This window comes from Schistocerca gregaria, chromosome 5 (assembly GCF_023897955.1).
Source record: "Schistocerca gregaria isolate iqSchGreg1 chromosome 5, iqSchGreg1.2, whole genome shotgun sequence".
In the NCBI taxonomy this organism is placed as follows: domain Eukaryota; kingdom Metazoa; phylum Arthropoda; class Insecta; order Orthoptera; family Acrididae; genus Schistocerca; species Schistocerca gregaria.
The window spans coordinates 97,502,980-97,529,862 of NC_064924.1; the positions used below are offsets into that span (position 1 = coordinate 97,502,980).

Consider the following 26,883-nt stretch of genomic DNA (forward strand, 5'->3'; position numbering starts at 1 on the left):
GGACCAGCGTTCGTGCTGGTCGTGCAGACCGCGTGAGACGACGCTTCGTCCAGTCCCAAACATGCTCAATTGGGGACAGATCCGGAGATCTTGCTGGCCAGGGTAGTTGACGTACACCTTCTAGAGCACGTTGGGTGGCACGGGATACATGCGGACGTGCATTGTCCTGTTGGAACAGCAAGTTCCCTTGCCGGTCTAGGAATGGTAGAACGATGGGTTCGATGACGGTTTGGATGTACCGTGCACTATTCAGTGTCCCCTCGACGATCACCAGAGGTGTACGCCCAGTGTAGGAGATCGCTCCCCACACCATGATGCCGGGTGTTGGCCCTGTGTGCCTCGGTCGTATGCAGTCCTGATTATGGCGCTCACCTGCACGGCGCCAAACACGCATACGACCATGATTGGCACCAAGGCAGAAGCGACTCTCATCGCTGAAGACGACACGTCTCCATTCGTCCCTCCATTCACCCCTGTCGCAACACCACTGGAGGCGGACTGCACGATGTTGGGGCGTGAGCGGAAGGCGGCCTAACGGTGTGCGGGACCGTAGCCCAGCTTCATGGAGACGGTTGCGAATGGTCCTCGCCGATACCCCAGGAGCAACAGTGTCCCTAATTTGCTGGGAAGTGGCGGTGCGGTCCCCTACGGCACTGCGTAGGATCCTACGGTCTTGGCGTGCATCCGTGCGTCGCTGCGGTCCGGTCCCAGGTCTACGGGCACGTGCACCTTCCGCCGACCACTGGCGACAACATCGATGTACTGTGGAGATCTCACGCCCCACGTGTTGAGCAATTCGGCGGTACGTCCACCCGGCCTCCCGCATGCCCACTATACGCCCTCGCTCAAAGTCCGTCAAATGCACATAAGGTTCACGTCAACGCTGTCGCGGCATGCTACCAGTGTTAAAGACTGCGATGGAGCTCCGTATGCCACGGCAAACTGGCTGACACTGACGGCGGCGGTGCACAAATGCTGCGCAGCTAGCGCCATTCGACGGCCAACACCGCGGTTCCTGGTGTGTCCGCTGTGCCGTGCGTGTGATCATTGCTTGTACAGCCCTCTCGCAGTGTCCGGAGCAAGTATGGTGGGTCTGACACACCGGTGTCAATGTGTTCTTTTTTCCATTTCCAGGAGTGTGTGTCTTCTTAGCTGGTAATCCATTTCACTTTCATCCAGGCTCAATTTTTCTATGTAAAAGAATATGATATTTGTTTACGTTACGTAATAATATTTATCATTTGTAATATTAATGTACCACTCGAGAAAAATGCACCAACGTACCTGTAATACACTATATTGCCTCTTCAGACCCGGTGTAGCACTAAGGCAGGAGACGCCACTCACTCACCATACTGTTTTCCAGTATAAAACAAACTTCACAACAGTCAACAATCATTAACGCGTGTCACAAAGGTAAAATGGCCGTAAACCTATCAGTCAGTGTAAGGCTTATAAACGCTTGTGGCGCTTCCCGTGGACGTCTATGGAAGCTATGCTGCGGGTGCATCTGCTGTACAGCCTTCCAGGGAAATTACAGTTTATTTCAGGCTTGGGAAAATTATTTTCATTCAAGCTAAATTTTTACAGCTCGATGTAAACTGTGTAACAGGTTGATTTTTCAATCTTGAATTTTCAATTGAACCTAAACTCAATATCCACCTTGAAGTAAGCTTAATTAATTAGTGGGAATAGAAAGTGGCTGGGGCAGGGGGATTGTATTGGCGTAAACACTTAGCAAATTTTATCTCCGAGGCGTATGTATTCCAAAACTAAAGTCCGTTTGCTCACAAAAAAAGCTCATGGGAAAAGCCTTTATTCACAGCAATATTTTACTGCATATCTACTTCACGTTCCACGTAATCACCGTTCACACCTATACACTTTCTGTTGAACAGTATTACAGAAACAACAAAAAAAGCAGGCAAAATTTAAACGAACGCCAAATCCTCAAGATTGGCGATCTTTTACAGAAGCTCGAAATTTAGCGCGGACTTTAGTGCGAGATGCTTATAATAGTTTGCACAACGAAACTTTGTTTCGAAACCGGGCAGGAAATCCAAAGAGACTCTGGTCGTATCGGCAAGACACAATCAATGCCTTCTCTGCGCTATTACAATGGAAATACTATCGATGACAGTCTGTGAAAGTAGAGTTACTAAACACAAAAAAGCACTCCGTCTTCAGGCCACGAGTGGCCTAGTGGGACCATCCGACCGCCGTGTCATCCTCAGAGGAGGATGCGGATAGGAGGGGCGTGGGGTCAGCACACCTATCTCCCGGTCGTTATGATGGTATTCTTAACCAAAGCCGCTACTATTCGGTAGATTAGATTAGATGGGTAGATCACATAACTAATGAGGAGGTATTGAATAGAACTGGAGAGAAGAGGAGCTTGTGGCTCAACTTGACTGGAAGAAGGGATCGGTTGGTAGGACATGTTCTGAGACATCCAGAGATCACCAATTTAGTATCGGAGGGCAGTGTGGAGGGTAAAAATTGTAGAGGGAGACCAAGAGATGAATACACTAAGCAGATTCAGAAGGATGTAGGCTGCAGTAGGTACTGGGAGATGAAGAAGCTTGCACAGGATAGAGTAGCATGGAGAGCTGCATCAAACCAGCCGCAGGACTGAAGACCGCAACAACAACAGCAGCTCCTCAATTGGCATCACGAGACTGAGTGCACCCCGAAAAATGGCAACAGCTCATGGCGAATTGGATGGTCACCCATCCAAGTGCCGACCACGCCCGACAGCGCTTAACTTCGGCGATCTCACGGGAATCGGTGCATCCACTGCGGCAAGGCCGTTGTCATACTAAACACGGCCTTCCGTTATTCCTTCACTAAAGACGACGAAGTAAATAATCCAGAATTCGAATCAAGAACAGCATGAGAAACGTAGAAGTTGATATCCTCAAAGTTGTGAAGCAATTTAAATCACTTAACAAAAGCAAGTCTTCCGGTGCAGACCGTATACCAATTTAGTTCCTGTCAGAGTACACTTGATGCAATAGCTCCGTACTTGACAATCACTCGACGGAAGATCGGTACCCAAAGACTGGGAAGTTGTACAGGTTAAACCGATATTCAAGAAAGGCGGTGGGAGTAATCCACTAAATTACTGGCCAACGTCATTAACGTCGATTTGCTGCAGGATTTTGGAACATACATTATGACACAGTGGATCTCGTTAAACCGAATTGTCTAACAATTTCCAAAATGGAATATCCCATTCGTCTAGAACCAACTACGACTCCGTGTTCAAAGTCTGTTAATTTCCGTCGTGCGGCCACAGTCTCGTCGGAAACCTTTTCACATGAATCACCTGTGTACAAATGACAGCTCCGCCAATGCACTGCCGTTTTATACCTCGTGTGCGCGGTACTACCATCATCTATATGTGCGCATATCGATATCCCGTGACTTTTGTCACCACAGTGTAAATTACAATGGCAAAGGGCACAAAATTGTGGCCTGGTGTCTGGGAACGAGCATCTCGAAAATGGCGAAGCTGCTCCCATTTTCACGTGCCGCTGTCATGAGCGTCTCTCTGAAGTGGTTGAAAGGTGGTGAAATTACGAGGAGGCGACAAGATGTTGGACTTCCACGCGACATCACGTAACTTGGAGGTCGGAGGCTTTTCCTGCCTGTAAAGGAAGATATACGGCGTTCTGCGGCTGACGTGATGACCAAGAGTCCCGACGAACTTTCGCGGATTGAGTTACGAATACGGGAGCTCAACAAATGAACACCATGAACTGTTTAGTAACAGGCATGTGAGTCTCAACCTGCTTGTTGTTAACCCTTTCGTGGGCAAGATTATTGAGCAGTTTTTTAAATGAATGGAGAGCAGATAGTAGTTAACAGACAGGTATATTCATCATACAGAATATCAAATTTGCTCCAACTGTGAAAGTGAGGTCACACAACAAGGTGGGAAGTATTCTTCCCACTGCCTTCCTTGGAGTTAAATGACAAAAACAACTTTTTCAATATATGTCATATTTATTTAATAAATTTACTTTCTCTTGTTACAATGATTGTTCACAATTACTTGCCATTAAATTTTCTGAAAATGGGTCTGTACAAAGTGGTATTTGACAATATGTACAAACACAGCGAATGCTCTTTTCCGCAGCATTGGTACTACAATGACGGCACGTCCAGTAGGTTTCTCCTAAAATGGGTTGATGCTCCCCTACAGCCACATGACGAAAATCTTCAGGTACTTTACCCCTTTTTGCCAGAAAGACAGGTTTTTGTCCACGCCTTTTTTGGGATGAGAAGCCAGCGATCAATTGTCTGGCTAGATGGATCCTGTATGTGAGCTGACCATGCTGTCCACTTTCTCTTTTACTCCACAGGATAAAAATGTTCACTGCAGAAACGTCCACCAGGAAATAAAATATTCTGTGCCACCATTTTACAGAACGTCTGCCAATAGCGTACCTTTCTCGTAATTGACCAAACACCACCCATTATTTTGTTGTATCCTGCCACAACTTCAGGACAAGAAATCCTGTACTAGTACCATCCTTGTTTTTCCTTTTCACTCCTGCTGTTTCTCATGGGTCATGAATTGAGGACAGGAAAATGACTGGACGGTTATCCATCCATTTTACTGCAGAAATGGCTCCTTTTGTTTCAAACTCGAATTCTCCTTGTTCCAATTTTACGTTTTCCTTCATAAATTTTGGCAAATCAAAACTATTTACCTCATACAATAGCTTTGAGGAAAAAATCACAAAATGTCATGCAAACAGCACTGAAAGGCTCCTCTACAGAGCAACAATCAGCTACATAATGCCTCTGCGCGAAGGTACAGCCAAAAAGGCGGGAACTACCGATTGTAAGCAGTACCCTATACTGTCCACTAGGTGGTAGCACCGTACAGAGGTGGGAACTGTGAATCCCACGGGACTAGGAGCGAGTTCATTGTAGTGGGAAGCATGTTTCCCACGGCTCATGGAAGGTTAACTAATGGTCACGTCACTGTTCGATTTTAATTTCCTGGCGGCGTTGCAGACTGAGGTAATTAAGCAATACTGAGGACACACTTTCCTCCCCTTGGCCGATGTGTACGGATACTTGCCGTCCGTGGAGAACTTTCTGATGGAGTTCTACTGGGCATCAACCAGGAGAGCGACATGCCACAACGGTTGTGACTGCGTTGGTGTGCGGGACACTCACTGAGTTGTAACTATGGACTTCCACGTGTCGTCGTTGCGGCCAAGGAGTGTTATTGGGTTCCTCCCGCGACAGTTACATGTATTTTAGGTCGGTCGTTTTTCGAAGTAATCCTATTGATGAAGTCATGTATGCCGCCTCACCAACTCACCACCTACCGTGTTCCTTGCTTTAATATTCTGTTGCTGAAGTCTTGTGTAATGACACTTCCACGGACGAGAAATAAAAATCAAAAATTAGCTCCCAAAACCCCAAAGATTTCCCCCCAAGTCCCAAATTCCCAGAAAAGTAAATAAGCGAACGAAGTTCCAGTTATCACTATTATTAGCACAATAACCAGTAATGAAATCAGGAATCTAAGACTTGACGATTTAGCAATCTACGAAAGAAAGATTAAATTTCAGTAAAACTAAAATCAAAATCACAATAAATCGCAAAATTAGCATAAATTAACATTCACAAAGTAGAACCAACGATCCCAAAAAATACTCCGTGTGAGTACTCTTTGGGAATCGTGAGTAACGACTAAGTATAATTCAATGCATTGTCACTACGTTAAGAAAGTTAGCCGAAGCAGGTCATGTATTTGAATGGTCGTACATGTAGGCGCGCTTAGTTTTTGAGATTGAATAATTGCGATCTATTATGACGTAGTAATACGATCTTCTGACTTCAAATATCACGGCATTAGAATTCGAACGGAGCACTTTTACCTACTAGAATAAAGTGAACTTTTAACTAGATAATTGAACTAAACATTACTTGTACAGTGATTTAGGCAACGAACACTGATAGACAATTTTCATTCATAATAGCCAGTGGTTTATAGAACTTTAGTGATAGGTCCGAAGCATATAATTTGAATCCCCCCAACACCTGGGAAAGTTTTCTTCTCAAGTCTCAGTTAGGAAGTGATTGATATTCTGCAATAAAACTCCCTCTCGTGCCAAGTCGTGCATTTGTGATTAAAAATTCTGTCAAATTATTGACATGAAACTCCCGAGTAATAATTGCGCGCAGCGATAATATTTGACTGTAGCGCTCGGCGCTTGTGTAGAATCTTTGACTCAAATAACAAGCCCACTGTTACAATTTCTTAGATACTTGAAATTACGACCAGCTTGTGGTTTTATCATCAATATTTTTATCATTAATCAGTTAAACATCGATTACGAACTATTAATTACGATTCTTGGTTCGTGTTTACTGATTTTTTTTTTACATCTTCTGTTGCTCTATTGTCGGGAGATCGCAGTGCTACACCAAAGTCAGCAACACATATCGATACCACAGACGTTAGAGAGGTTTTGCTGCAAACCGCAACGAGAAATCGGAGGCGCTCTTGAAGACCAGTGTCTCGCAGCCCTATTACCCGACCTCGTTGAAACTCAGTGAAGTGTTGACAATGGCGTCTGTGTCGCCTTAAAGGCCTTGTTGACTAACGTCAACTCACCACGTACAGTCTCAAAGGTAACTAACTTTCACGACCGTTACAACATGTATTTAAAGCAAACCTGAATTTCATCCTCATAATAGCTCCACTCTTACGCTACTGACGTGAATTTTGAATAGACGCCACTGTTCAGATGTAGAAACACGCTTACCAACTTCCGTTCTTTTCCCACAACTCTTTCTTGGCGCTGCGTTTCTTTTTCCGTCAGTGTACATGATCCAATCACATTAATGTGAGCACTGCATATGTTCGACGTCAACTTGAAATAATCACTCACAGATAGAAGGTAGCAGTACTAGCATTTGAGGGTATATAAAAAATTGTGGGGGGGGGGGGGGAGAGGGATACAGGGGTGCGAGAAACAGTGCAGTCGTTGTGATGCGGAAAAGGGGCGATTCATCTTAAGTCCAAAATAGCATGATCATTAACTTCCTGGCCAAGGGTGGAAGCATTTACAAAACAGCAAAGTCTGTAGCCCGTTCACATGCTGCCGCATAGCAAAATGGCGCTATCCAAAACAGGCACTGGTGTAGCAGCGGTGCATCATGCGCCATAGATGTCAAGGCTGAGTGACAGCTGCAGAGATGTGTACGGGCGGCGGCTCAAGGACTGTTCAGCGAATCTTGCTGCATGTGGGTGTCCGCGACAGGCTCGTGGTTCGTACACCCACGCTGACTGCTGTTCATCGACGACGAAGGCTGGAATTTGCACGGCAGTACCACAACTGGACGTCCACTGAGATGGTCTTTTTATACTTCATCGGAGCAGACATCCTGCCCAATTCTTGAAAGGTTCCAAGCCGGTGGAGGGAGCATTATGGTCTGGGGAATGTTTTCGTGGCATTCACTGGATGACCTCGTCATTCTGGAAGGAACAGCGGATCAACACAAATATGCATCTACCCTCAAGGATCATGTCCACTCATACGTGCAGTTTCTTTTTCCTCGGCACGATGGAATCTAGCCACGGCACAATGCAATGTGTCACACAGCTTGCCGTATACGTGTGTGATTCGAAGAGCACCAGCATGCATTTGCCTTACTCTCCTGGACGCCAAACTCCCCGGATTTATACCCAATCGAGAATTTGTGGGACCATCTTAATTGGGCTGTTCACGCCACAGATTCTCAACCGAGAACCCTAGGGCAGCTAGCACTGAAGTTGTCGTGGCTCCACATCCCTGTCAGTACCTTCCTACATGTCTCGCAACGGTCCACGGTGGTTATTCAGGCTTTTGACAGGTGGTCACATTAATATGACAAAAAAAATCCGCCCAAACAGGCGATGAGGATCCAACGATACCGAGTGCCCGCATTGTCATCCACAGCCCACAGGTGCCGCTGGATGCGGATATGGAGAGGCATGTGATCACTACACCACTCTCCAGGCCGTGTGTCAGTTAACAAGACCGAGGCTGCTACTTCACAATGAAGTCTCACAAGGGCTGAATGCGCTCGGCAGAGTGGATGGCCACCCATCCAAGCCTCCTTTAGAAGGACATCCAAGAACTCAATCAATGCCAAGCCGAATAACTGCGTGCATAAGGGCCAGAGGTTGACAAACACGTTATTCACTGCACAGTTTGTGAACCTCTTTCTCTTGACTAAATTATTCAATTTTTCTGAAAATGTAAGCATTTGTTTTTCTGTACATGTACATCACATCTACCGATTTCCGTCCCATTCGGGTAATTCCTCTGTGGTGCATCTTTTCGTTTTTCTTAGAGTGAATTTCATGCATTTTAAGACGTGCAACTCAACTTACATCGTCTGCAATCGGGGCAGATGATGTAAGTTGGTTTGCCTGTCTTAAGGTACACAAAATTCTATCTGGTCCCGTTTTTATTTTTTGCGCCCTGCTAATGTGTTAGCCAGTTAGAGGGTTTGTATTTTCTCCTTAAGTCTACTCAGACTCCTTCATGGTACAGGAGTTCATAAGGAGAAACAACTTTAACTTATAGAGGGTGTTACAAAAAGATACGGCCAAACTTTCAGGAAACATTCCTCACACACAAAGAAAGAAAATATGTCACGTGGAAACGCTTACTTTCCATGTTAGAGCTCATTTTATTATTTCTCATAAAATCACATTAATCATGGAATGGAAACACACAGCAACAGAACGTACCAGCGTGACTTCAAACACTTTGTTACAGGAAATGTTCAAAATGTCCTCCGTTAGCGAGGATACATGCATCCACCCTCAATCGCATGGAATCCCTGATGCGCTGATGCAGCCCTGGAGAATGGCGTATTGTATCACAGCCGCCCACAATACGAGCACGAAGAGTCTGTACATTTGGTACCGGGGTTGCGTAGAAAAGAGCTTTCAGATGCCCCCATAAATGAAAGTCAAGAGAGTTGAGGTCAGGAGAGCGTGGAGGCCATGGAATTGGTCCGCCTCTATCAATCCATCGGTCACCGAATCTGTTGATGAGAAGCGTACAAACACTTCGACTGAAATGTGCAGGAGCTCCCTCGCGCATGAACCACATGTTGTCTCGTACTTGTAAAGGCACATATTCTAGCAGCACAGGTAGAGTATCCCATATGAAATCATGATAACGTGCCCCATTGAGCGTAGGTGGACGAAACTAAAATGAGCTCTAATATGGAAATTAAGCGTTTCCAGACACATGTCCACATAACATCTTTTCTTTCTTTGTGTGTGAGGAATATTTCCTGAAAGTTTGGCCGTATCTTTTTGTAACACCCTGTATTTGAAAATATTTCTGCTGTCTCTCAGACATTTTACTTGCATGTCTTTATACACAGGGTGAACACATTCTTTTTACATTCAAGTGCCGGTTCTGTTTAGGACTTGCGTTCGTACATCGACAAGAGCCGTCACGGAGTGATCTACTTCAGCCTGGGCTCCATGGTGAAGACCAGCTCGTTACCGGCAGAGAAACTGCGCTCCATCATCGATGCCTTTGCTGCGGTGCCGCAGAACGTCCTGTGGAGAGTGGACCCCTCCTCTCTGCCACCGCTGCCACCCAATGTCAGGGCAGAGACGTGGATGCCGCAGAATGACATACTCAGTAAGCGTTTCCAGCAGAGCAGCCAGTCCATAAATACTGTTTTATTCCAGTGTCAGGCGCTCTCCTCACAGGGAATTCTATTTAATTCTGGGAATTAATTAGATAAAACAAACAAATTTACAACAATGATTGCACCTAACATTATCTAGCAAGAAGTGGGTGTGATGTATGCATCTAGTCAGATTTGAGCCCAAAAAAGACTTAAATACGTGGCTGTTTCAAATTGTCGCTTGCAGTTCTCATGCTCGAATTCATCTTTTAAGCTCCCGAGAAAACACTACTGTCTGTGAATGAAGGTTACATTAGTAGTTCATTGGGATAATGCAGCCAGTCTACAAAGGAAATTGCTTACAAAATCCTGATACGACCCATACTAAGATATTGCTTAAGTGATTGAGATCCCTACCAAATAGGATATTAAACTATACAGACAAGTGCAGCACATATTGTTACATGTTTGTTTGCTCCAGAACCAGTTCAAATCTTGGCAAATCTTGATTGATGTTTAAGCAGCCAATCACAGCTCAACTTTCAGGACATATGGCGATGGTCACAGCTCTAAACACAAACCAGCTTCATATCCTCACCTGGCGAAGGTCACAGTGAGAAGCATGGTGAGCAGCGATGCTGTAGGCTAAATGCACCAGCAAGACTCAGCGACAAGCAAAGGTCCCGAGTTCGACTCTCGGTCCGGCACACAGTTTTAATCTGCCAGGAAGTTTCATGTCACTGACAGATTAGCTACCCAGGTGGACCCAATCAGAAGTCAACGAGGAAGTCATTGAGCTCTTCTCACGGATTTATGCTGCTGTCACTGCCTCTCTGCAAACAACACAATAGTCCCTGCCTTCTTTCATAGTAGCGAGTCCACCTCTCGTGACATTTTGGGGCAATTCTGAATTATTATGTGTGTGTCCGGATACATTTGACCAGATAGTCTACGGGATGGTTATCAAGAAACTTTCGCTACTGAGCCAATGTAGACGAAAACTATTTACCATATGTGTAACAAACTTTATAGGAAACATGTTCAGACTATGCACCACAGAATTTATGTTGTTAGTAGTGTTAGTGTCATGACTTGCCTTTAAGCAGTGGTACTGGTATGGCAATGTGGAGCGGAAACATGTGCATCAGCGTGAATTACAGTTGGAGACAGTCAACGTGAGTCTGGACAAGATGAGCAGGGCCTTAGTTGTGAAGCTGTTTTATCAAAACAACATCAGTAGTGCTGCTGCTCTTCATGAGTATTGACGCCACAAAGGAATACAGGGAGTTCTTCTTTCTGCACCAGGGTTGAAGAAGATGTTTCGGAAATTCGAATTAAATGGCGATTTGGGAATTGCTCATGGTAGAGGCCAACAGCCAATTGCACCACAAATTCTTTTATATCTATATCTAAATACATCTACTTATATACTCCGCTATCCACCAAGCAGTGTGTGGCGGAGGGCACAATTCGTGCAAAAGTCATATCGCCCGCCCCCCCCCCCCCCCCCCCCCGTCCGCCCCTTCTGTTCCACTAGTGGATTGCGCGAGGGAAAAACGACTGTCTGAACGCCTCAGAACGAACTCTTTATTTCCCTTATCTTTGAATGGTGATCATTGCGCGATTTGAAAGTTAGAGGTAATAATATATGCTCTACATCCTAGGCGAAGACCAGACTTCAGAATTTAGTGAGCAACCCCTTCCGTTTAGCGCGTCGTCTAGCTGCAAGCGTGTCCCACTTCTAACTTTCTATGAGATTTGTAATGATCTCATCATGGCTAAATTTACCCGTCTCTAGTCTTGCCGCTCTTCTTTGGACCTTCTCAAACCTGGATCAGACCCAAGTGGTAAGAGTCCCATACAGACGAACAATACTCTAATACTGGATGAACTAACGCATTGTAAGCAATTTCCTTTCTTGAATGACTGCATCGATTCAGGATTCTACCAATAAACTGCAATCTAGAGCTTGCCTTGCCCGTTACTTGTGTTATCTGATCATTCCATTTGAGATCATTTCGAATAGTCACACCTAGATACTTGATGGATGTTACCGCTTCAAAAGGCCAGGCATTTATTTTGTACTCGTACATTAATGGGGATCTTCATCTTGTTAGGCTCAGTAGGTTACACTTACTAATATTGAGAGATAATTGCCAGTCATTAGACCACTCATTTATTTTCTGCAAATCCTCATTGCTTCATTCACAACTTTCATGTGATACTACTTTCCTATAGACTACAGCATAATAGGCAAACAATCTAATGCCGCTGTCAATACCATCAACCAGATTGTTTATGTAAATCGTAAAAAGCAGCGGACATATTACGCTGCCCTGGGGCACACCTGAAGTTACGCTTGTTTCTGTTGAAGTCACCCCATTCAGGACGTCATACTGCTCTCTGTCTCTTAGAAAACTTTCTATCCAATCACACATGTCATCTTATAGACCGTAAGCGCTCACTTTTTGGAGCAAGCGATAGTGTGGAACTGAGGCGAACGCCTTTCGAAAGTCGAGAAATATGGCATCAGCCTGGGAGCCGGTATCTAGAGCCTGTTGTATATTATGCTCAAAGAGGGCCAGCTGTGTCTCGCATGGCTGCTGTTTCCTAAAACCTTCTTTCCTAAACACTTCTTGAAGAAATTCCTGTTGCCATGGCTGCGAATGCTGGATGTTGAAGATGACAATAGAGACGGAGGTAGCCAAAACCCCACCTGAAATGTAATGGTCAGCAACAGAGCAATCTCTAATGCCGTTCCAGGATGACGTGGATGCAGATGGTCGTCACAGTGAGCAACGTTTGTATTATGGAATGTTAACATGCTGTTAAAGAATGATACCCTATCATGTGGAAATTAAAATTTGTTTCGTTCAGTGTTTCATTCGTAATTTCTCTTCTGCATGCACTTACAAATGTTTCCAGGAAGTTCTATTGTACTGCGACCTCTCGTTTTTCACAGGGGCCTTTTCAAGTAGCCAAAGTTCAATTAGAACAACCCCATATGTATCCATGCACACCCTGATATTCCTTACAGTATTCTGTGCCCTGAGTGGTGGTCGCAGAGACTTAGGCTTGTGTTCCTTTCCTCCACTTGGCACTTTTTGTGATATATATGTGTGGCGGTATGGAACTGTTTGTGTTTTAGTTGGGCTGGGACAAATTTGCTATCAGGATATCTATTCTATTCAGAAGTGTGTCACTACATTGTAGAAGATGTGGAAAGGTGAGAGCACTTCTCATTCAAGAGGAGAGTGATCACAAAAATGAGTCACTCTCGGTTTCAGACCGCCCAAACGTGCACGTCCTCATAACGCATGGTGGACTGATGGGCATCCAGGAGGCTGTGATGGCAGGAGTACCAGTGCTGGCGGTGCCTCTGTTTGCCGACCAGTACCTCAACGCAGAGAGGGTCGCTGCCTCGGGCAGCGGAATCTGCCTGCACTTTGAGGACCTCACCACACAGACGCTGAGGGCAGCGCTCGATGCTCTCGTCAACGACACCAGGTAAACCCGCCAGCCCGCTCTGCATCCGAAACATACACTGTGTCCTACACCCTCACTCTTGTTGCCTGTCTCAAATATTCTTAAAACTTGTGAGAATTTTTTATGGTGGAAGCCCTTTCCTATTACACTTAAATTACCTCACCTAGATGTTAGCACTACCTCAGAGGTGGTCTCACAAGACTGGAAAGGGAACTTCTCTTAATTGACAAATGGATGAGATCATGCAAGTGTGATTCAGATAAGCTGTTCACTTCAACTATTTCTGGAACCAGTTAAGATATCGAGAGTCTGTTTTCACCTAAAAAAACTGTGAAAAAATCCTTACCAAATGACTTTTAACGTGAGACTTCCCGGCAGATTAAAACTGTGTGCCAGACTGAGGAGTTTCGAAGGAATGAGACAGGGTCCTGGCAGAATTAAAGCTGCGAGGATGGGCTGTGTGTTGTGCTTGGATATCTCGCATGGTAGAGCACTTGCCCGGGAAAGGCAGAGGTCTGAAGTTCGAGTCTCGGTCCAGTGCACAGTTTCAATGTGCCAGGAGGTTTCATCAGTTCCCTGTAGAGTGAAAATTTCATTCTGGCATGCAGTGTCATTTCATAGTTTTGTGGTTGGCAGGAGAGCCAACACCGTGTTACTAGAGGAGGCTGAAAGGCGCGCGTTTTAGCTCACGCAGGCTGGCATGAGGTCTGGAACAGGACAAGGAAATTAGAATTCAGAAAAACGGACGTAGCTGGTGGAATACTTAACTTTAATCCATTTATAACTAATGTCACTCTTGACATTACATGATTCACAGTATCAATAGTAACTGATAATGGCGCCTTGCTAGGTCGTAGCAGATGACGTAGGTGAAGGCTATGCTAACTATCGTCTCGGCAAATGAGAGCGTATTTAGTCAGTGAACATCGATAGCAAAGTCGGCTGTACAACTGGGGCGAGTGCTAGGAAGTCTCTCTAGAGCTGCCGTGTGGCGGCGCTCGGTCTGCAATCACTGATAGTGGCGACACGCGGGTCCGACGTATACCACCGGACCGCGGCCGATTTAAAGGCTATCACCTAGCAAGTGTGGTGTCTGGCGGTGACACCACAATAGTTATATAAATTACAGAGATATTGGTATCAACTTCACTTTTAAAAAAGAAACGACAGTAATTTCTGCTGCCACTATCGCAGTTGTAAAAGGTACAAATTCCAAGGTGTTTCACTCGTCAGAATCAGATTACCAGTTTCAGAGTAATTACATTATTTAAAACCAAGGTTTTTTTTTTTTAAATGAAACCGATTACTGTCTCAAGTGAAAATTAGAATTGTTGTACCAATGTGGAACTTCCTCAAACAGTACGCTAAGCTAGGTAACGTTGGCTGCAGGCACAAACAAATGACTATCAGCTGAAGCCTTCCAATTTTTGCCCCTTCTACCAATTCAGTATTATAGTCTGATTACAGTTGTTACCTGTTAGTTGACGCCTGTCACTTGCCGCTGCAATGTTGCCACATCAGCTGCACCTGGGCAATAGGCGACACACCAACAAGGTATTTCATCTGAGAAGTGCTGTTATGCGTAATGTGGAGTAATGTTGCAACCAGCCACCATGAGGCATGGAGGGAATGCCATATACTCTGTCGGCAGCTGACCAATGTGTGAAATGTGGCAAATGACACGTTTTGTTGCACAAATTTAAACTTGTATCCTAACCTAAACACAGCTTCATGATGTGCAATGTATCTTGGGAAAACAGTGGTTAGCACCTTGTGGCAGAGTTATTATCATACTCGCTTTGTTCATGGCAATTAAAGCCAACCTCTGCAAGCAAACTCAAGACAAATAAAATAAAACTGTAATTTCTCAGTTTCGTTGGTTATCTGACACTGTCCTCACAATAGCTACACGATCTGACATGTTAATAACTGGTGAGTAGTGGTGGTTGATACTGTTGTAGGTTACACACATCGCAGGAAATGTTTTATGGACTGAAGTATTTTTATATTTAAAATCGAGGCTCTGCAGAACCACTTGCAATTATGATTAGCTGCTTTTAAAAGTTCGGTGTCACGTAGTGTCATGCAAAGATTGTATAATGTACCGGTAGGCCGATCTGTATGATGAAAATTATTTATTGTATATGTCATGCTTAAGCGCATCTTATATTGGAAAATCCACATTTGTTACGTGTTTCTGAATAATTCTGCCCTTTCCTGGCATATTAAGATAAGGGTGTCCTGCTTCACCTCCATCCTTCTCGTATACTTCTTCACCAGTACGAAGTACGCCCATTTCACTTAAGTTAACCACAGCTGCGGTTTGCATGAATACTTTGGGAACTGATAACGCACTGTCCTGTGTGAACAAACTGTTGCGAATGAGGTGCGGCATGACAACCACACAAAATTAACACTGGCCAACAGTTGAGTTGTCTCCCATGTGAGCACAAACGGATGGGGCATTGGGCGAAGCGGTGTAATCTACCCCCTACTTCTTAGTTGCGGCTGTTGTCCACAGTGTGCAAAGTCATTTCTGACGATTTGAGAAGAGTAAGATTACAATAAACTTTTTAGTTTACTTATCTTTTCTTGTAGAGTGTGCTCCAGCTCTTCTTGCCTAGGGGTCTGATTCTTGAAGCTGAAATTCTCACATTTTAGGTCCTCATGGTTGAATTGATCTAAATAATTTTGAAGATTGTTGCAGCAGAATTTTTGTTTTTACGTTAATTTATTTTGTCACATTTTAGTATACCACACAGTCTTTTGATTTTTCACATTAACAAAGCCAAAATTCCATTGTTTTCTTTAAATACAAAAATACATCAAATCACATCAGAAGCATGTTTACTACTACTTCACTTTGTAGTAATAACAATATTCCAAATGGTTTACAGTTTTTCTTGACAAATGAATTTATATTAGTTTCAATTATTATTTTATAAATGAATCCAGAAATAAACATAATAAACAGTACTATATTGTGTAGTTAATAACAAAAATTTGAAGTGTGGTAAATAATTCATAATTTCAAATATTTCTAAAAAAAAAAAAAAAAATTAACTGTATATTCAGAACTAGTATTTATCAATTACAACATCCAAAATAACAATTCATGTTCATAAATTGTAGTTTGAAATATACATATTGTGTATAAACTTATATGAATTTTTTCAGAAAAACAGCTGAAATAATACTGACTTGTCCAAAATTAGAAAAATATTACTGGTATCGACTACTACTGTTGAAGAAACGTAATGCTAGAGGAGGACATCCCATTACAGTGCAATGCGTTGAAGCAGGCGCAATCCTTCAGTCTGATACTTCCACATGAAGTAGACACATTTTGCGGCCTTTTGTTCAACTTAAGTGTCTGAAATTCTGGCTGAGCTATTTGAGAACGTTTATAGTGTGGACCAAGAGAAATAAAATTGGCACTTAATTAAATGTGGAAAGTCTTGGTAGCAATTTAATTTATTGACACATTTTGGTACATCATCATCAGAACATAGCCATGTTAAAAAAAGTACAATATGAAATCCCACAGAACAATTATATGCACAACGGTCAGTACTTATGAAGAAATACAAGATTGAGCCTAGAGTGGGCATTTAAGGTAATGAAAACAGTCCATACGTCTGCAAAGCATAGTGCCAAACTGTACATAGAGATCAGTAGGGGTAAGGAAAACAAGTGCCATCATCAGATGGTGTTGGCAACTAATACAGCACATGAATGACTATCAAACATGTAACCAACAAGAGATACATACACCAAACATCGATTATGTACTACACAATTTGTAAACCACAGACAAATCATGCAGACATACTGTTTTTAAAAAAATTGTGTGCAGCACAGGATCACAATAAAGACCATAATTCAACAAACTATACAGATTTCATACAGAAAGATAGTTGCTACAATTACTTAACACAGAGGAAGTATCAATAAGATAATTTGTATGAAGCTATGTCAAATTCTACACTCACTATGTAGTCATTTATGAACATAAATTGTATTGCTTATGTATTTCATATCTTTCACTTTGTTATAATGTAATCTTATTGATACTTGCTCTATGTTTAGTAACTGCAGCAGCTAACATTCCGTATGAAATCTGCATATTTTATTATATTACTTATAGTTATTCTCTCTATCACGTAGATTTTTAAAATACAATGCCTGTATGGTTCTTACGTGGTTTTCAAATCAATCCTCAGTGGATGATCTCCTGTTGGTTACATTTTTCGATAATCATTTATGCACTGTATTAGTTGCCAATGCCATCCTGCGATGGCAGTTGTTTTCCATGCCACTGCTTATCTGCATGTAACAGTTTGGCACTGACTTCGTACATGTATTGGCTGTTTTCAATACCTTACGTGCAAGAGTTCCCATACAAAAATTTGTAGGGGTGACCAACACCTAAGGGCATGGAATATTTTTAATATTGACACTTCTCGGTCATCATGGTACTTTCCTTGAGCTCTACTGCACCCATGCATGTCCATGTGAATGTTCCGCAGAGTGTAATGGAGCTGCCATGTGCCTGTCTCCATCCTGTAGTACAGGTGTCAAGAAGCTACAGTATTCATCTGGAAGACGATGGATTCATGCCCTCCTTTAGGCATGACAAAGAAAGTATCAGAATTCATCAGATCATGTAGCACCCTGCCATTGCACCAACATCTTTTGCCATTGGTCAGGTGCCCATTTCAGTCGTAGTTTCTGATGCTGTGGTGTTAACATTGGCACATGCATTGGTCATCGGCTATGGAAGTCAATCATTAGGAGTGTTTGGTGCACTTTAGTTCAGACATGTTTGTGTTATGCCCAACAATAAAGTGTGATGTTAGTTCCACCACAGTTCGCTACCTGTCCTGTCTTACCAGTTCCTACGACATCCACCATCTATAATGAGTGGTGGCAGTCCAACTGCACAGTGTTTTGTTGTGGTTTCAGCTTGGTTTTGTCATGTGTTGAATTCACTCACCACAGCACTCCTTAAGCACGCATCAAGTCGCACAGTTTCCCAAATGCTTGTGCCAAGTCTCCAAGCCATCACAGTTTGCCCTTGGTCAGTCTCAGTTAGATCATACACCTTCCACATTCTACACACTGATACTGCATGCATTGTGTGTGTATCTGAGTAGCAGTCATTCCTCACCAGGCGACTGGCTATTGCTTGTATGGGTTTATATCAATAGTAGGTTGGTAGTCTTAATGTTCTGGCTGATCAGTGTAATAGCTCTGTGGCTTTTCATATTGTAACTCTTCCTTTCCTTTCTAACACAGCTAAGCTATGACGATGATGTATCAAAGCACATCAATAAATTAAACTGCGACCAAGACTTTCTAAAATTCATAAAGTGCCAATTCCACATGGTCGCCCATCTCATACACAGAAGAACATATCTATGAAGTGAAGACAAGAGAAATAAAAATTATAATACCTTTTAATGTCATATGAGAAAGCATGTAAGTTTCAAACGTAATTGGTACTATATATAAGTACATACAACAGATTTATTAATCATCATATTTTGCGATCTTTGTATAAAATTTGGTTCGGAACATAATTTAAAATTTTTCCCTCACCTTCAGGACTGCTCACAATGAAGCATTATATCTGTTTTGTAAATTGTTGTGCAGTTTTTGATATATTTTGGGATAAATCCTGGGAAAATGCAGCATCGGTCTCATTTATTGATTAGAGATCATACGTAATGTGTAATACAGTTATAACTTTCACAGTACGTACTGCATTTTCTACATTGGTTTTGATAGGTTTATGCAATATTTCAATTTTAGATGTTATAAAGTATGATACCATGATGATGTCACAAGCTTTCAGGCATGACGGAGAAGGGTATATGTCTCAGTTTGAGGTAAGATACCCTGGACCGGGAACGACTGAGTTGAAAGTTACAAGCGAAAATCATACTCATACTTCTGACTGTGGACCTCTTCTACTGCAAGCTCTTTGATTCCCATATTTTGCAAGGTGTTAGTGTGGGCCAAAAGAAGAAAAATATGTCTAGTAAACATTGGGTCTGAGATGCACGTCCTACGAGCTATGACCGCTTGTTCTCCTTCATAACTGTGAAACCTCTTCTACTGAATAAGTTCTCATAGCTCCTAACGTAAGCATCTTAGAGCACGTGTTTACTGGGAACGGTTTTGTTGTTTCGGTCCATAGTACCTCCTCCCAAAATATGTAAGCAAGTATCTTGGATAGATGAGGTTCACCGTCTAAGTTGTCAGAACAATTTTCTCTTATAACTTTTGACTCGGTCATTTGTAGACCAGGGCCTCTTGCCTCAAATAGATACAGTTACTCTTTCCCACCACCTTGAAAGTTAATAGCATCACCACAGAACCACTATGTAGACTCAAAAGCACGTTCTACCACTATTTTTTCCCAAGATAATTGGTTGCCGCATCTATATTTAGCATCATCTACAATCACTAAACTTTCAGGAAAGGCCTCACGAGATATTTCTTTATCGAAAATGCTGCATCCCCTAGGAAATCACGAGGCCACATTTACGCAGTGTCGACACCTATCCGTCTGCGCCATCGCTGGGCCTGAGGGTAACATTACAGGGCGCCACGCTTTTGCACCATTACAGAGGAAGATTGTAGACACTTTTGAGCCAAATTTCAAACTTATGTGTCACGATGAGAGGCAATTGCAAGCATTTCTAAATTGTGATCCTTCAATTGTGTTGCACAGTGTACATTTATATGTTACATGAGAAATGTGTAATAAAATCGATACAAAAATATATTAAACAATACAAATGATGCAGATATTCTGTATTACTGTCATATACATTTTTCATTTACATTTCTGGTACCATATTATTATTGTACCTTATGTTCATGTGTTATGTGGATGTAAAACAACACACTTAAAAATATGAATATGTGTTTGTGAATAGGAGTCACTTATCTCATCAGTGATGTTAAGTAAGCTCTATTTCATGCTGCACGAGTTGCTCATTGTGTGCAGGTATCGGGAGCAAGCGAAGCATCTGTCACTGCTGTTCCGCGACCGCCCTCGGTCGCCACTGGAGGAGGCGGTCTACTGGGTGGAGTACGTGCTGCGCCACCAGGGGGCACCACATCTCAGGTCCGCCGCCCTCGACCTCACCTGGTACCAGCTCCTGCTCCTAGATGTTGCCACCTTCCTGGTGGCAGTGGCACTGACTCTGTGCCTTATCTTCTGCCAACTCACATCATGCCTTAAACGCAATTTCAGCCAAAAACAGAAAGTTAAAACTAACTGATCAGTGAAATTTGTCTCGACACTTTCAGCAGATCCCTATCTCCTTTACCAAGGAATACAGGAACAGCCTTCCCGACATCTCCAAAAGCATTTTCTATTTAATGAAAGGCATCTTAATAAATTAAATTCTACAAGGGTAGCCTAATACGCTCTTTGGGTGGTATCGCGACAGCATAGAAAGTACGGGCAAAACGTGGTATGTCTATTCAATTTCAAAATTATTTCCATTAGCTGAAAAACACTTTCAGCATCAGTTACTCCTCTGGTGGAAACTCTGGAAAGGTTTAATCTGGAACTGAGTGTAGCATTGATGTCAGATATTCGATATCCATTGAAATGTGATGCAAAAGCTGTGTACTGAGACTACTGTGATGGCCAACCCAGCTTCGAATGGAACTGGTTGTACCAAGCCTCACTCACCCTGTGTTATGATGATTTGCAGGAAAGACAATTCTACAGATACATGAGCCAATGAAATCTCTAGCAGTTACCAGTTGTGATGTCTTCTACTTGTCACATCCTCCACTTACCCTATCCTTGTGAATGATGGCATGGGCACTAGCCTTGTTAATGCCAAATTCATCAGATACCTATCTCACTGGCCATTCCAATACCATATGAGGTGTAGGAGGGTTGATTGCTTAAATGCTTCTGTGAATGCTGTGATTAGTGAAATCTTGTCTTTGCAGAGTCAACATTGGAGATACATAGGGAGCTAAAGTCTATTCCTAGATTCTTTACTTCATACTGGTTCTTGAAACTTTGTAAATAGACTTTCATGGGATAACTGGCATCTATCTTCAAGTTTATACGAGTTCAGATTTCGCATCATTTCTGTGGAATTCTCCTAGGAGTCACACATTCCGTTGACTATTGTAACAACTCCTTGAGTGCAAGGTCACAAGTTCAGTGTTTAGTAAGGCTCATTTAAAAGTGTTGTGTTAACAATTATGACAGGAAAAATATTAGTTCCTACTGACTCGATGTGAGCATCAGGAGGGCGAAGGAAAATGAGTGTCCGGGAGATGCAGAGATCAACCATCTGTGAGATGTATGTATTACACTTCACAAAATGGACATTACTGTCATTCAAGAAATGTTCAAAATGAACTATTAACTTGCACCATGAACACTGAGTGAAAAATGGCACATCACAGTGATCACAAAGGTTCACACCATCAAGATCAAAGGTGAACTACTTGGGAGGTGCAAACAGTGCAAGATGTTCAGCTAGGTATCCACCCTTAAAGAATGCATGTATTGGTGCAACAGGGTAAGACAACTGACAGAATGTGATGGCATCAGACAGAATGCGACACAGTCTGTCATGGAGCTTATAGTAGAACTGGCTATCTTTTAAGGTGTAGCTGCAGATACTGTGGTAATATATTTTACACACATGGAAAAAAACAAAGATCCAGAGACTGTATTTGGCCAGTTGTTCCAAGTGGCATGGATTGCAGTGTCACACACTTTTCAGAAGGGATAGTTTGCTCTAAAGGAGAATGATTTTTGTACACAGACCAGGAATCGGGGAATCAAGCAAAAGCAAGTTATTTTGACTAACTATTGGCCAAAAGCAGTGATCAGACCATAGTTGTAGTTCTCCTACACCCATTTTCCCAGTCTTGTTTGCTGTGACATAAATATTCACTTCTGCCTTTGCAAGATCACATACATAAGAAACAATCATAGGAGGCAGAGCATCTCCAATTACTTGCAGCACAATAAATAACTATACAGCAAATTTAGCATCCAGATGAACAGTTACCATAATTGTATTCAAATTTGTCAAGGCATTGATGTTAGTTCAACTTGATGTGACTCTCTCAGTACCTCTAATTCCCAGGGTTTTTATCTCATGCATCTCCACTTCAAATCCCAATTGGTCAGAGCTGAAAACAAACTCTTTACTGAACAATTGGTTAAGTTTGTTTATCTCATCTAAAAAAATTTTGGGCCAATTCCACAGTCTGCTGTGCATTGTCAAATTGGTGCTTTGTTTGACATTTTGTTATCTTCTGTCTTCTAATTCTGTAGCGCTGTTTCAATTTATGCAAACACCCACTGCTTCCCTTGAAATCACTGTAATATATATCATGTGCAGTTTGATGTGCATAATGTTATATGTGCATAATGTTATAGGTCTGCCCATCCTGTAAATTGTATCTATCATCCTTGAAATGCCAAACACCAGTTTTTGTAACAAGTGCACTTTCTTCTCCCTTGAAAATCCATGTTGTTGTTGTTGTTGTTGTTGTTGTTATTTTTTTCAGCCCTGAGACTGGTTTGATGCAGCTCTCCATGCTACTCTATCCTGTGCAAGCTTCTTCATCTCCCAGTACCTACTGCAACCTACATCCTTCTGAATCTGCTTAGTGTATTCATCCCTTGGTCTAACTCTACAATTTTTACCCTCCATGCTGCCCTCCAATACTAAATTGATGATCCCTCAATGTCTCAGAACGTGTCCTACCAACCAATCCTTTCTTCTAGTCAAGTTGTGCCACAAGCTCCTCTTCTCCCCAATTCAATTCAATACCTCCTCAATACCTCATCTACCCATCTAATCTTCAGCATTCTTCTGTAGCACCACATTTCGAAAGCTTCTATTTTCTTCTTGTCCAAACTATTTATTGTCCATGTTTCACTTCCATACATGTCTACACTCCATACAAATACTTTCAGAAACGACTTCCTGACATTTAAATCTATACTCGATGTTAACAAATTTCTCTTCTTCAGAAACGCTTTCCATGCCATTGCCAGTCTACATTTTATATCCTCTCTACTTTGACCATCATCAGTTATTTTGCTCCCCAAACAGCAAAACTCCTTTACTGCTTTAAGTGTCTCATATCCTAATCTAATTCCCTCAGCATCACCCAACTTAATTCGACTACATTCCATTATCCTCGTTTTGCTTTTGTTGAAGTTCTTCTTGTATCCTCCTTTCAAGACACTGTCCATTCCGTTCAACTGCTCTTCCAAGTCCTTTGCTGTCTCTGACAGAATTACAATGTCATTGGCGAACTTCAAAGTTTTTATTTCTTCTCCATGGATTTTAATACCTACTCCAAACTTTTCTTTTGTTTCCTTTATTGCTTGCTCAATATACAGATTGAATAACATCGAGGATAGGCTACAACTCTGTCTCACTCTCTTCCCAACCACTGCTTCCCTTTCATACCCCTCAACTCTTATAACTGCCATCTGATTTCTTTACAAATTGTAAATAGCCTTTTGCTCCCTGTATTTTACCCCTGCCACCTTTAGAATTTGAAAAAGAGTATTCCAGTCAACATTGTCAAAAGCTTTCTCTAAGTCTACAAATGCTAGAAACGTAGGTTTGCCTTTTCTTAATCTTTCTTCTAAGATAAGTCGTAAGGTCAGTATTGCCTCACGTGTTCCCACATTTCTACGGAATCCAAACTGATCTTCCCCGAGGTCAGCTTCAACCGCTTTTTCCATTCGTCTGTAAAGAATTCGTGTTAGTATTTTGCAGCTGTGACTTATTAAACTGATAGTTCAGTAATTTTCACATCTGTCAACACCTGCATTCTTTGGGATTGGAATTATTATATTCTTCTTGAAGTCTGAGGGTATTTCACCTGTATCATACATCTTGCTCACCAGACTGTAGAGTTTCGTCAGGACTGGCTCTCCCAAGGCCGTCAGTAGTTCTAATGGAATGATATCTACTCCCGGGGCCTTGTTTTGACTCAGGTCTTTCAGTGCTCTGTCAAACTCTTCACACAGTATCGTATCTCCCATTTCATCTTCATCTATATCCTCTTTCATTTCCGTAATATAGTCCTCAAGTACATCGCCCTTGTATAGACCCTCTATATACTCCTTCCACCTTTCTGCTTTCCCTTCTTTGCTTAGAACTGGGTTTCCATCTGAGATTTTGATATTCATATAAGTGGTTCTCTTTTCCCCAAAGGTCTCTTTAATTTTCCAGTAGACAGTATCTACTTGCACTACTGTAGTAGGTGTGGGCTTCGTGTCTATCTTGGCCACAATAATGCATTCACTATGCTGTTTGTAGGAGCTTACCCGCACTCCTATGTTTTTATTCATTATTAAACCTACTCCTGCATTACCCCTGCTTGATTTTGTATTTATAACCCTGTATTCACCTAACCAAATATCTTGTTCCTCCTACCACCAAACTTTACTAATTCACACTATATCTAACTTTAACCTATCCATTTCCCTTTTTAAATTTTCTAACCTACCTGCCTGATTAAGGGATCTGACCTTCCATGCTCCCATCCGTAGAACACCAGCTTTCTTTCTCCTGATAAGACCATCCTGCTGAGTAGTCCCCGACCGGAGATCTGAATGGGGTCTATTTTACCCATGAGGACGCCATCATCATTGAATCATACAGTAAAGCTGCATACCCTCGGGAAAAATTACAGCTGTAGTTTCCACTTGCTTTCAGCCGTTCTCAGTACCAGAACAGCAATGTCATTTTGGTTAATGTTACAAGGCCAGATCAGTTAATTATCCAGACTGTTGCCCCTGCAACTACTGAAAAGGCTGCTGCCCCTCTTCAGGAACCACACGTTTGTCTGGCCTCTCAACAGATACCCCTCTGTTGTGCCTGTACCTACGGTACAGCTATCCGTATCGTTGAGACACGCAAGCCTCCCCACCAATGGCAAGGTCCATGGTTCATGGAGGGAGGGGGGGGGGGGGTGAAAATCCTTAGTTTTTCTTAAGCACTGTGTGGTCATATTGCTGTGCACTTATTCAAAATCTGTTCATAACTTTTTTTACTATGCTGTGGGTAATTATGTTTAGTAACCACTCCTTGTACAAGAATTGTCCTTTACTATATTTCATAGGAGACAGGATTTGTGGCTCCCTGTCTGACAAGGATGATAAACTACTTGGCTCAACACCTGTTTCAGTATCACATTCACTTTTTAAGCATGTGTCATCATCATCATTGTACTCCTCATCTACATTGTCTGCACAGTCAAACGTATATGACATCGCACATTCCACTGACTCATCTTGCAGAAAGGCTAACCTTTGATCTGCTACTTCTTTCTCACTCTGCAAAATTCCTTGGGTTCTTTTCTGATGGAACATTAATTTTGGCAACTGTTGTTTTAGATATAATTCAAAGTTTGGTCTGTTTAGTGTTGCCATTGATCTGCTTTGTATGAATACCACTAACACTGTAGCACCTCATCAGCTACACAGTTCAACTATGCTCCACAGCCTTATCTGAGCTCACTGTATGCCTTCAGTCCTGCCCTCTGTTGCCATTAGAAGCCAATATTGTGGTTTGATGGTAGATAATATGTGTGGTGTCAAATGACGTAAATATCATTAGCCTTTCGCAAGCTTCCACTCAAGGGGTTCCTTGTAAGATGTGATGCACAAGTGTTTTGTAAGCAGTGCCCTTTATAGACTTATTGTAGAAATTCAAAGTATGGGACCACTTAAAGCACACACATGGAATAGTTCTTAAAGCATGACATCTGTATTTAGGAAATAATAAAGGGCATTATATAGACAGAAAAGATAGACATTTCACTTCAGCACATCCCCCAAATGATGATATTGCTAAAAATAGTATTAGACACATTGCAGTTAATGATTTTAAATATTCAAGTTGGACATGTGGCATTATGTTGGCGAGAATATCGGCAATTTGTTTATTGCCAGGTACAAGTCCAATAGCTAACTGGCCTTCTTGAATTTTCTCACAGACGTAGAGCATATGTATGTCAATGTGCTTTGATCTCTTCTGCAATTCAGAGTTTTTGGCCAGTTTAATGGCACTTGCTTTATCAACAAGAACAAAAGGAACACTCTCCAGTAGGGAAATTTCTTCATGGAGTTTTCATAGCCGTATTGCTTCTCTTGCCCCTTCACTGTCTAACAAACCTACCACAACAAAAGTCTAAATTTAATAATGATTGTGGTGTTGCTCACGCTGATAAATACTGCATTTTCAGGCAACAACATAGTTATTATGTGGCAGGTGTCATTAGAGCACAGTTAATAAAGTCATTTCATGTAATAATGAATAAACTAGGCACTCATCTTTTCGTGTTTCCCAGGCTGCTCTCATTGCAAAATCATGTCTCAATCGTCGAAAATCTAGGTGGTGATGATTCCAAGCTGGGATGCAAAGATGCCTAGGTTTTATTTTGCTATATTCAAAAGTTTTGTAGATGTGTTTAACAAACCATTCTTGAAGATTGCACTTTTGCAAGACTATGGTGATGTTATGCGTCTTTCCAACATGACGTCCAAGACTTGACTTTTTCAAGGTCCGACTCTCTAACAAACTAATAATCGCTTATGTGCCCAAAAATCAGAGTTACAAGTATGACAAAAATCATAGTGACAAAAGAAAGAATACGCATAAGAATAATATCATTGCAACATAAACATATCGATGT

The 26,883-nt window shown here is 42.2% G+C and overlaps 1 protein-coding gene across 1 annotated transcript in view; it reads left to right on the forward strand.

Moving 5' to 3' along the window:
* LOC126272005 (UDP-glycosyltransferase UGT5-like) overlaps positions 1-20,948 on the forward strand; it is a 60,391-nt gene extending 39,443 nt beyond the window's left edge. Inside the window, exons 4-6 of the mRNA XM_049974492.1 lie at positions 9,461-9,683; positions 12,960-13,179; positions 20,177-20,948. Of these exons, the coding sequence (XP_049830449.1) occupies positions 9,461-9,683; positions 12,960-13,179; positions 20,177-20,453 (720 nt within the window). The 3' untranslated portion in view covers positions 20,454-20,948. The remainder of the gene's footprint in view (positions 1-9,460; positions 9,684-12,959; positions 13,180-20,176) is intronic.
* Positions 20,949-26,883: the final 5,935 nt, after the last annotated feature.